The 10638-nt window shown below is 46.1% G+C and overlaps 2 protein-coding genes across 5 annotated transcripts in view; one reads left to right on the forward strand and one right to left on the reverse strand.

The window, feature by feature from the left end:
* The first annotated feature begins 595 nt into the window (after positions 1 to 595).
* Positions 596 to 3209, forward strand: nkx6.2 (NK6 homeobox 2). The gene is made up of 3 exons (XM_017434182.3): positions 596 to 1322; positions 2016 to 2188; positions 2323 to 3209. The coding sequence occupies exons 1-3, from the start codon at positions 902 to 904 to the stop codon at positions 2572 to 2574; spliced, it is 846 nt and encodes a 281-aa protein (XP_017289671.1). The 5' UTR covers positions 596 to 901; the 3' UTR covers positions 2575 to 3209.
* A 987-nt stretch (positions 3210 to 4196) lies between these two features.
* Positions 4197 to 10638, reverse strand: part of LOC108246561 (inositol polyphosphate-5-phosphatase A) — a 171753-nt gene continuing 165311 nt past the window's right edge. For 2 of the 4 annotated variants that reach the window (XR_005232672.1, XM_037973684.1), the window contains 3 exons: positions 7588 to 7656; positions 6263 to 6299; positions 4197 to 5958 (listed from right to left, as the gene is read on the reverse strand). Coding sequence is in view for 3 of the 4 variants with exons in the window: in XM_037973684.1 (XP_037829612.1) it covers positions 5945 to 5958; positions 6263 to 6299; positions 7588 to 7656 (120 nt within the window). In the remaining variant the exon portion in view is untranslated. Of the gene's footprint in view, positions 5959 to 6211; positions 6300 to 7587; positions 7657 to 10638 lie in introns of all 4 variants that reach the window. The other 2 variants (XM_037973683.1, XM_037973685.1) reach the window with 1 other exon arrangement.

The raw sequence follows: 10638 nt of genomic DNA on the forward strand, positions 1-10638 counted from the left end.
GCTTTTTTAATGATCGAATTCCAGCAGATCAAAGGTCAATGGCTGCTCTTCATCACTGATTAACACTTAATAATGAAGACGTTCACTTAATAAACGGGACAACTCATCATATGGATTATTTCTACTGTTTGTCACTTTCAAACTAAATTTAAATTAATTTACTTTATTTTAAAGATGGTTTAAAATCGAAATTTTAAATCTAGGAGCTGATTTTGTTGATATTTTTCCTAGAAATAAAATAAAAGAAGTCTGACGCGTTTTCAGTCTCCGCCGAAATCAGTTTCGACAATATTAAAAACTTTAACTTTAGTTTCCGCCTTAAATAATCAGAAAAAATGTACATTTATTGGCTGTGGGCCTCAGTAAAAATGATTCATTTATCAGCTCTCCGTCGGGACACGGGTTCGGTTCGGATCTTACCAGCAGCATGCCGTCAGTCGGCGTTGATCGTCCCGTTTCCGACGGCCCGTCAAGGCAGCACTCCTGAATCAACGGGGTTTCCGTCTCCTCCAATCAGAGCGCCGCCTGGCTCAGCCTCGGCCAATGGGAGCCGGGCGCGTGCAGGTGGCTGTCGCTGTTATCAGCGGCTCCCGCTCGGCTCCCAGCATAGAACCGAGTCCATTTAAGCCCAGGGCAGCCTCCTTAATGGTTCCGACCCGACCCACTGACAGAACCATCACACGAACCGACTTCCGCCAGAACCCCCGCGGCGGATGAGCGCAGCCTGCCCCGCCTCACGAGCCGCAGAAGCCGGGAGACGTTTGGGTTTTTTCCAGGAGAGAAGAAGAAGTTTTCAGAGTTTTCCTGCTCCGTCGGGATAAAAAGTGTTTCCGCGCCCTCGGCTCTTCTCCAACTTGTTGTGTTTTTATCTTCGGAGGACTTCGCTGGTTCCCGCTCACAAATGTTAGCGGTCGGGCAGATGGAGACGAACCGGCAGAGCGCGTTCGTTCTGGGCAGCACCCCGCTGGCCGCGCTGCACAACATGACCGAGATGAAGACGTCCCTGTTCCCGTACGCGCTGCAGCAGAGCCCGGCGGGCTTCAAGGCGCCCTCCCTGTCCGGCCTCAGCTCCCAGATGTCCGGCGGGACCCCGCACGGCATCAGCGACATCCTGGGGAGGCCCATCACCGCCGCGGGGCAGCTGCTGTCCGGTTTCCCCAGGATTAACGGCCTGGCCACGGCGGCGGCGGCGGGGATGTACTTCAGCCCGGCGGTGTCCCGGTACCCGAAGCCGCTGGCCGAGCTCCCGGGGCGGGCGCCCATCTTCTGGCCCGGAGTGATGCAGGGCTCCCCGTGGAGGGACCCGAGGGTCCCGTGTCCGAGTGAGTCCGGGGGGGTTCGGTTCTGGGGGGGTTCGGACTCGGTTCCTGCCTGCAGGCCCGACAAGGAAGCAGAAAGTCTTTATTTAATGCAGTTAATTCAATTACGTCAAAAAGAAAGTATTGTGTAAATATTTAAAATAGACCGGATAATAATAATAATAATAATAATAATAATAATAATAATAATAATAATAATGTTGTCAGTCCTCTAAGAGGAAACATAAAATAATTTGTATTTTCTTTAAATATTAAATCTGACTTAAATTAATTAGATTAAGTCCATTTAAGACCTGAATAAATATGTTCAGATAAATGTTTGTAGATAATAATGAAAATTAATTGGCTCTATGAGCAGATAAATGTTTTATTTAGGTATTAATGTAAATGATTTGGTCTTATGTGTAGATAAATGTTCTTTCTCGGGTAATAATGCAAATTAACTGGTTCTATGAGCAGATAAAAGCTTTAATTTAGGTATTAAATAATCTGGTTCTGTGAGCAGATAAATGCTTTATTTTAGGTAATAATGTAAATTTACCGGTTCTATGAGCAGATAACTGTCCTCTCTCGGGTAATCATGTACCTGATCTGGTTCTCTGAGCAGATAAATGTTTTATTTTAGGTAATAATGTAAATGTTTTGAGATAACTGTCCTCTCTCGGGTAATCATGTCCCTGCCCTCTCCGCCCGCAGCCCAGGCCGGCCTGATGCTCGATAAGGACGGGAAGAAGAAGCACTCCCGGCCCACCTTCTCCGGCCAGCAGATCTTCGCCCTGGAGAAGACCTTCGAGCAGACCAAGTACCTGGCGGGTCCGGAGCGGGCCCGGCTGGCCTACTCCTTAGGGATGACGGAGAGCCAAGTCAAGGTACCCGAACCCGCCCGCTGCGCCACATCACCATTATCATTATCATTATTATTATTGTTATTATAAAGGAGGCTGACCCGGACTGGACCGAACCCGCTGACCACCTGTCCCCTCTGTCCCCTCCTGTCCCGCAGGTCTGGTTCCAGAACCGGAGGACCAAGTGGCGGAAGCGGCACGCGGCGGAGATGGCCTCGGCCAAGAAGAAGCACGACTCGGAGACGGAGAAGATGAAGGAGAGTTCGGACAACGACGAGGACGACGACTACAACAAGCCTCTGGACCCGAACTCCGACGACGAGAAGATCACGAGACTGTTGAAGAAGCACAAGGCCGCGTCGAACCTGGGCCTGCTCAGCCCGTCCAGCAACAGTTCGGACACCTTGTGAGGTCCGCCGCGGGGCCGCGCGGTTCCGAGCCGCCTCTGGACTCCTTCGGAACCGGCTGCCGCGCGCTCCTTTTGGGCTCAGGTCGAGCAGAACCGAGAAACTGTGGCCCGGGACGGACCTGATTTCCGTCCCGTCAGAACCGGACCTGCAGAGGACTGACGGGGAGTCGGGCTCGGCTCGGTTCGGTTCGGAGGACGGGAGGAACCTTTCGGAGAACAGAACCGGCTGTAAATGTAAGCAGAAGAGTCCGGATCAGTGGGTTCGACCCGGTTCTTGTGGATTTTTTTCACTTGTTCTGGTTGTAATTTTAAACAAAGAGAACCCGTCCGAACCAGAACCCCCCAGGTTCTGACTGAAACTTTGTTTTCCCTGGAAGGAGGAGAACGAACCCGTCCTGGGTCCGAACTGAACTTTCCTTCAAGTGTTTGGGTTCTGGTTCTGGTTCCGGGCGAGTCCACGCTGATCCGGATCCTTCCCTTCGGGCCTGCGGAGCTTCTAAAGCCGAGCGGAACCGGGACAGGCTCGGTTCGGCCTGAAGGTTCTGCTCAGCTGTAAATATTGGGTTCGGTTAAAGATATTATTGCTTAGAAGAAGAAAACAGAGTTCGGTTCCGAATAAATTATTTAACAAGCTTCTTTACTGGTTGGATTATGGATCTTTATTTAATTCAATTAAAGAAGAAAAATCTGATTATTTTCAGACTAAAACCAACTTTTATTTTCTCTAAAGGTTTAAAAATGTTTCTGATTATTTATAATTTATATATAATTATCTGAGTGTGTGTGTGTATTTATATTTAAACACACACACTGAATTAATTCAGCCGCAGATTTCTGATTTAAACCCTAAAAATAATTAATTCTGGTTTACTTTGATCCTTTTATTTTTCAGGAATTATAAATTAATTTGAAGAGAATTCTTCCCTGCAGTCCTGTCTAACCTGAGGTTAAGAATAATTAATATTTTAATTTAAAATTAAGTTTTTAAAAAGCCCAGCTTGGTTTTATTTGTTGGACAGGAGTGCGCCCCCTGCGACCAGTCAGCGGTACTGCAGCGACATTTCCCTCTGATCAGTTTTCAGCCAATCAGAGGCCAGCTCTCATTAAGAGAAACGTTACTTTACCGGGAAGTAAACACATGTAACTAAGGACAAAGAGTTTAATTACTTAAACACAAATAAACTAATCTTATAATAACTAAATTCTCCTACAGGCCTAACCTTTTATTCTTTACATTTACTCAAATTAAAAGTTATATTTTATTTTTCTACAAATCTACAGGTTCAGATCTCTGCTTTACATTTAGCAGCTAATATATGAACGAATTTAAACACTAAAGATTAATTTCTCTTATTTATTTTCATCCTGTTTTTGTTTTATTTTTGATTTGTGAGATTTTTGTTTATATTCCTGGAAAATAAAACCAGAATATTTTTGGTGGAAAACAGGAAACAGGAAGTCGGTGAAGCCTGGAGGGATTTCAGGGCCCGGCTTCAACCTGCAGCTTTTTAATTTATTTGACTAAAATCTAAAAGTCTCTGATTGATTCTTGTAAATATAAAAACTCAGAGAGGATTTAAAGAAATAAAAGCTAAATTAGGAGATAAAAAGCCGAGGCAGGAGTTGAACTCTAATAGTTTTTATTGCTGAAGAACTGCATCACCTACACTGGAGCTCAGGCCGTCCAGACGGGGCAAGTGTCAAATCTCTGTTTGCTTCTTTTTTTTTCTTTCAAAATGGAGTGAAAAATAAAAACAGAACTAAACTAAAGTGTGACTTAAACTCCTACAGCGAAACGAGCAGCAGGAACAAAAACAGCAGTCTGAAAGCTGTAGTGTGGTGAAGAAAGAAAACGCTGCCGGCTGCTGAGGGCTACAACAAGCTTTTAGAGTTTCTCTCGTTTTCCTACAAATAAACACAGAAAAGCTTCCTCTCTTCTGTCTGTGGGGAACTTGGCACAGAACACAGTAACAAAAACACTGAAAGAAACTCAGGCCTATCTACAGATATCACATTCAGAAGATTACAGAAATAAGTTAGATGATGTGAGAGTGCTAGATTTATCTTATATTCATATATAAATTATATTATATATACTCACATGGTCTATGGCACTGCTTAAACATTCTAGGATAGGCAATAAATCACTAAGCAGTCTTCTTCTGCTGATCCGACCCCCCCACCCAGAGTCACTCGCTTCTGCAGAAACATTTTGGTACGATTTATAAATTATCTCTTAAAAAACACAGAATAGAAAATAAAACTCCACTGATGTGTCAGGCAAAAAAACTAAAATCTCTCTCCCTATACACACGTGTATATATGCACGCACACACACACACACACACACACACACACACACAGAGCTGATGAAGAGACCGCAGGTCATTTCTCTGACATCAGCTGAAGTCCAACCCCTCCTCGGATCAGGTGCTCTCTGCTCTTCATCACCCTCCTGAAGAGCTTAGGAGGAGGAGCAGCTTCATCAGATCCAGACCGTCTCCAGACCTGAACCCTCTGGAATGTGATGAAGAGGAGGATGGACAGCTGAGACAAAACGTCCCCAAACAGCAACGTGATTAAATCCTGACTTCTGAGCTCTCCTGAGTTCAAACATTAAAATTTATTCTTCTCTTTGCTTCATTTAAGGTCAGAACATCTGTCCTGTTCTGACAAAGAAAGAATTTATAGGAAATTTGGAAGAAATGTGGTCAGCAGGTTATAGAATAAAACCAAAAGTTTACTTTTACTTCGAAAGGAAGTCATCACTTTGCTGCGGTCTCTTCATTTGTTCCAGAGCTGTGTGTGTGTGTGTGTGTGTGCGCAGCGATAAAGTCAAAGCTTGTTTTGATTCTATCAGTTGAACAGAAACCAGGACGTTTGGTCCGAGAGGAGAACTGCACTAAAACCACCAAAAGTTCTATATTATACTGTCCAATGTACAAATAAACCTAACAATATAGATATACAACATTTTTTTGCATTGCACGTTTTATGTTTTTAAAACACTTTTACATCTGGAGTGGAAAGTAGCTTCTATCCTCAGAGTCGGCCGCATGGTGACGAAAAGCACGTAGTTTGATTTCACTTAGAGTTCAGTCGATGGGAAACGTGGAGACGAGTCGTCTCTTTTTGTCTCCCTCTCTCGGGGGGATGGAGTTGCATGGCAACGGTGAGGTCAGCGATGTGTGTCCCGTCTGGGCCCCGGGTGCCCGTCCACATTTAAACAAGTGTTTTATGGAGAGAAAATGGCTTCTCGTGATGAGGCGTCCGGACAACTGCGAGCGAAGTTTGTCTTCAGTGTGCAGAGTGTGTGTGGAGGAGTGTGTGTGTTCTCACAGGGGCGCTTCGTGGAAGAAATTCTCCCCCCGCTAGCAACACTTCCCTGTGAAGGAAATCAGAAACGAACACAGACGTTAGCCGAATCCGCTCCGGACATCTGTCCTCAAGCTGCAGGTCGCTGGACTAAAATGTCTTCAGATGGCCGAAGCATGGTTTTATTTGGAGATAAAACTCTTCTGACAGCACGTGTCTTTAGAAGCGTTTTACGCAAGGTCATGAAAAAAATCAAGCAAATCAAATCCAACATTGGCAACAATGAGAAGAATTGTAATAAAGAAAAAAATGTAGATATTTACCACGAACTCACTGCACCACACAACACTTGTGCTTATTTGCATTAGGTTTACCTGCCCCCGCTGGGATTCGGAAGGACAGGAAGACGGGCTGGTAGGGGGACAAAGACAGAGACAGTCAGAAAAACTCTGTGGGAGGAGGACACGTTGTCCCCCCCCGTCCCCTCTGAGGACAGAGACCTTTCACAGAATAAAACAAATCAAACGAGTCCAGAATAAACTGAGGCTCGTTTCCTAAAAACTGTCTGTCAGAAAATTAAAGCTGTGAAATAAAAAGTTGATGTTTTTATGTTCGGATGAAGGAAAAGACCAAACAGGTTCTCACTCCTCCACACGGATTTAAATTATTTTAAATTAAATCTGATTATTAGTTTCATACAGTTTAACGGTTTGTAACACAGAAAGTTTCTCTTCTCATCCAACAAAGAAAAAGTCCAGATTTAACAGTTTTTTATAAAGAGATTAAACCCCCCCCCAGGCCCCCGGGCCCCGAGGCCCTCCAGGCCCCCGGCCCAGACGCTCAGGGGCCCCTCCATCCGAGCCAGTCTGCACTGATCCTAGATCAGATCACAGCCGCTGGACGAGTTTCATCTTTGACTGAAGCTGATCTTAGATCAGATCTTAACAGAAGTTTTACTTTGAAACAATAAATGTAGAGTAAAGGTTAAAGTTGGAGCAGTCTGTTGAGTATTTCCTGGATTTATTCTCAGAAATGCAGAATTATTTTTATAAAATAAAGTTAATATTCTCATGTTGCTGCTCAACCATAAAGGCCTTATGATTCTGACTGTCTGCTAGAACAACAAGCCACATGTGGCCCCGAGCCGTAGGTTGCAGACCCCTGACCTCTGACCTCTGACTCGCAGGTTAAACTCACCGAGTGTTTCAGGGCCCGAGTGCTAACGACACCGGACACGTTTTAAACACGGACAGCCGAGATTTTGCCACCGAGGTGAGAGTTTGGAGGTGGCTCCTCTCTCTCTCTCACACACACACACACACCTCTTATGGAACGTTTTAAAGACAAGAAGCTTTAAATGTTTTTTATAGAAACTCTAATGTCTGGATAATAAATAATAATTAATCATTAATAAAATGTTTCATGATCAGAAACACAAAAACAACAATTACACTGGTTGCAAAAGTATTCACCCCCTGATAATCTTTCTGTTCTGTCGCCTCCCAGCCTGGAGTTTAATTTGATAAAAAATGATGAAGTTCATTTATTTAAGGAATAAAAAAATAAATCTTGCTACATGCATATGTTTTCACCCCCTAGCTTTCAATAAATAATAATAATTTGAATAATTATGAATAGTTGTGTTGCAATAAACAATTTTTTTTCATCTTCAAAGTTTTGTTGTAAAAATTAAAATTACCTTGTGATCTCCCATGCAGACGTTGGGCCCGATGTTGTCGTAGGTTAGAGACTTCTCCTCGTTCTCAGGCTGCACACACACACACATTCAGGAACAAACAATGGAGCCAGTTCATTATACTCAATTAGCAGACTTTCAAAATAAAAGTCACCTACAGCTGTGAAAACCAACAGGTTAAATGTGTTTATGTAACTAAAAGCACAACAAAGATCCCGTTTACACGACAACAATCTCCTGGAAACGTTACTCATGTTGATTTTGAAAACGTCACACGTTCACACGTTCACACATTCACACGTTCACGCTGTGATCCCAATCACTGTTTAAATGAGACCATAAAAAAACGCTGACTCAGCTGTAATTTCTGTGGGTCTCGAGCTCGTCGGACATCAGAAATAAATAAATGTTTATTTCACAGAAGAAGAGCAATAAAAGGAGCTGAATGTAACAAAATATCACTTATAAGAACAAATATGAGCAAAAACAGTAAACTCAGGAAATACTGTAAACTCTTATCACCCGCAGGTGAAAGGCGGGGGATAATGTTTTTGCCTGTTGAATAAAACTCAGAAACTAATCGCTGGATGAACGTCTGCCTAATTCAAGATGGCTGCCACAGAGTCCGCAGACGCACCCCGCGGCGCCTGGCGGCCGTGGGGTGAGGTTCAGGAGGAGCTACCTGCCTGGTTCCTCCTGGTGGAACCATCAACAGATCAGGAATAACTTCATGTACAGTCTGACCAGAACGGCTGCAGCTCCATCAGACTCCATCAGGCTCCATCAGGCTCCATCAGGCTCCATCAGGCTCCATCAGACTCCATCAGGCTCCATCAGGCTCCATCAGGCTCCATCAGACTCCATCAGACTCCATCAGGCTCCATCAGGCTCCATCAGACGGTCTTAGTTTGAACTCGGCGGGCGATATGCTGACAGAACCCTACTTCGGGAACTTCAGACACATCATGGTGACGACAGACAAACTCACCTTCATCCTGCTGTCATCTCACAGACTCATGTCCCCCTCCCCCCCTCCTCCCCCTGAAGCTGCAGACGGGAGTATAAATCACCCTCGTCTGGTTGAACTAAAGAGTTTTTAAAGATCCGAACACGCAGATCTGCTCCGGCGCCTCAGGAGGAGACAAAGAGCCTGAGAATGAAGCAGAAAGCGAATTCAAAATTAACTTCAGCCCAATCCTGCGGCGGAGCGGGGTCAGCACGCCACCTACCTCCACCTCACTACCTTCCTGCGGCGAGCCACGCGCTGTCACCTCTCTATTTGTCTGCGGCGCCGCACCGCGCCGCCGCCTCAGATCCATTCATCACACACACACTTGATAATTTACAAAGGCAGCATAAAATTGTGGATTTTCGGGCTGCGTAATCTTTAGACAGATAAACAAATTACCCGGGGGCCCCTCCGGCGGGGAGGGAGGGAGCCCTCGCTTGGCTAAACATTCATTACCGGCGCTCCCGGAGCTGGTGCTGCGCCGCGCAGCCAGCGAGCAACCTCTGGCGTGTTAGGGCTCGGCGAGCAGAAAATAACATGATGGCGAGTTAACCGACCGTGCCATGATAGATGACGCCACACGCCGGGCTGTTTACGGGCCCATGTCTCAACAATCTGTAACGCTGAGAGCCAGTGTGTGTGTGTGTGTGTGTGTGTGTGTGTGTGTGTGTCCGCGCGCTCAGTGAATCATCAGCCAATCTGTGAAAGCACTAACTGTTTCACTCCGTCTCTGCATTACCAGCAATTAGCCAGAACCTAAAGGGGAGGAAAGCAAACAAGGACCCAGCTGTGTGTGTGTGTGTGTGTGTGTGTGTGTGTCACCTTTAGCATCATTCTGACACAGTCAGTGTGTGAAACAAACAGAATAAAACTTTATAAACGGGTTCATCAGAACCTGCAGCGTTATGAGAGCCGAGCCTCTCCACCATCACCACCGACAGGAGGAGCCAGCTTTACTGGCGCTGAACCCCGGCCTGAGACCCACCCACACACACACACACACACACACACACACACTGCAGTCATGGCTCTTCTTCTGCTTCAGAGAATCAGAAACGTGAGAACCTGAACTAAACCTCCATGTTTCACACCTTCCTGAGCTTTCACAGCGCTCTCCACCGGCTTCCTGCCAGTACCACTGGAAGCACCAGCAGTACTCAGGAGTACTCAGGAGTACCAGCAGTACTATGGTACTTGTACCACAGACTGAAAACTGTGGTTCTAGCCAACAGAAATGAAAAGATGGGGACAAAAGCAGCCAAGCTTCCCGAGGAGAACAAACACATGGCTGCACCTCTTTCACACACATCAGCAGATAGAAACCAGGAAGTTAAAGCTCCGACGAGCCGGGGGCCTCTTCAGGGAGTCTCAACCTGAGGGCTCCGCCCACCTGAGGACCCCCCCACCTGAAGGTAACACTGGAGACGTGCAGCAACTCGGTCTGACTGAATTTGGAGGACAGTTCCTCGTGCACGGCTCGCTTACAATGCCGTTCACCAACCAGCCTCCAGCGGGCCGAACACGGAGACACTTTAGGACGACGCTGGGGTAAATCGGGACGTTGTGTTTGTGTCATGAGAACATGGCTCCAGCATATCTGGGTCACTGCTCTGCTGTCATCAGACTAATTCTGCAAATAAAGCAGCGAGTTGAGTCTGAGCAGACAGCAGCTCTGAGCCAAAGCAGGCGGCAGATTGGCTGGTGTTTGTAATTCTGGGTGGATCTGGAGCCAAACGCTCAGAGCCAGCAGGGATCAAGCCTCTGAGGAAGATGAGGCTCGATGAAGAAGATGCAGCCCGGCTGAACTCTATAAGGGCTGGAATCTATGTAGTGTCTGGGTGAAGCCGTGGCTTAGTGCTTCAGATTAATATTCACAGGCGCCTCCTGCTTCCATCTGTGCAGCCTCGCAGGGGAGGGGGACAGCGAGAGCAGCTGATGGAGGCATTAATGGAGATGTTTGGAGTTTAACAGGAGGAGGAGCTGATGGAGGCAATAATGGAGATGTTTGGAGTTTAACAGGAGGAGCTGATGGAGGCATTAATGGA

The sequence above is a fragment of the Kryptolebias marmoratus genome, linkage group LG22, assembly GCF_001649575.2.
Source record: "Kryptolebias marmoratus isolate JLee-2015 linkage group LG22, ASM164957v2, whole genome shotgun sequence".
NCBI classification, from domain to species: Eukaryota; Metazoa; Chordata; class Actinopteri; order Cyprinodontiformes; family Rivulidae; genus Kryptolebias; species Kryptolebias marmoratus.

Bases quoted from the DNA above. Each gene is read 5' to 3' on its own strand.
- nkx6.2 (XM_017434182.3), top strand. From the start codon at position 902: ATGTTAGCGGTCGGGCAGATGGAGACGAACCGGCAGAGCGCGTTCGTT. The intron at 1,323-2,015 runs GTGAGTCCGGGG...CTCCGCCCGCAG, and splicing joins CCCGAGGGTCCCGTGTCCGA to CCCAGGCCGGCCTGATGCTC. The intron at 2,189-2,322 runs GTACCCGAACCC...CCTGTCCCGCAG, and splicing joins TGACGGAGAGCCAAGTCAAG to GTCTGGTTCCAGAACCGGAG.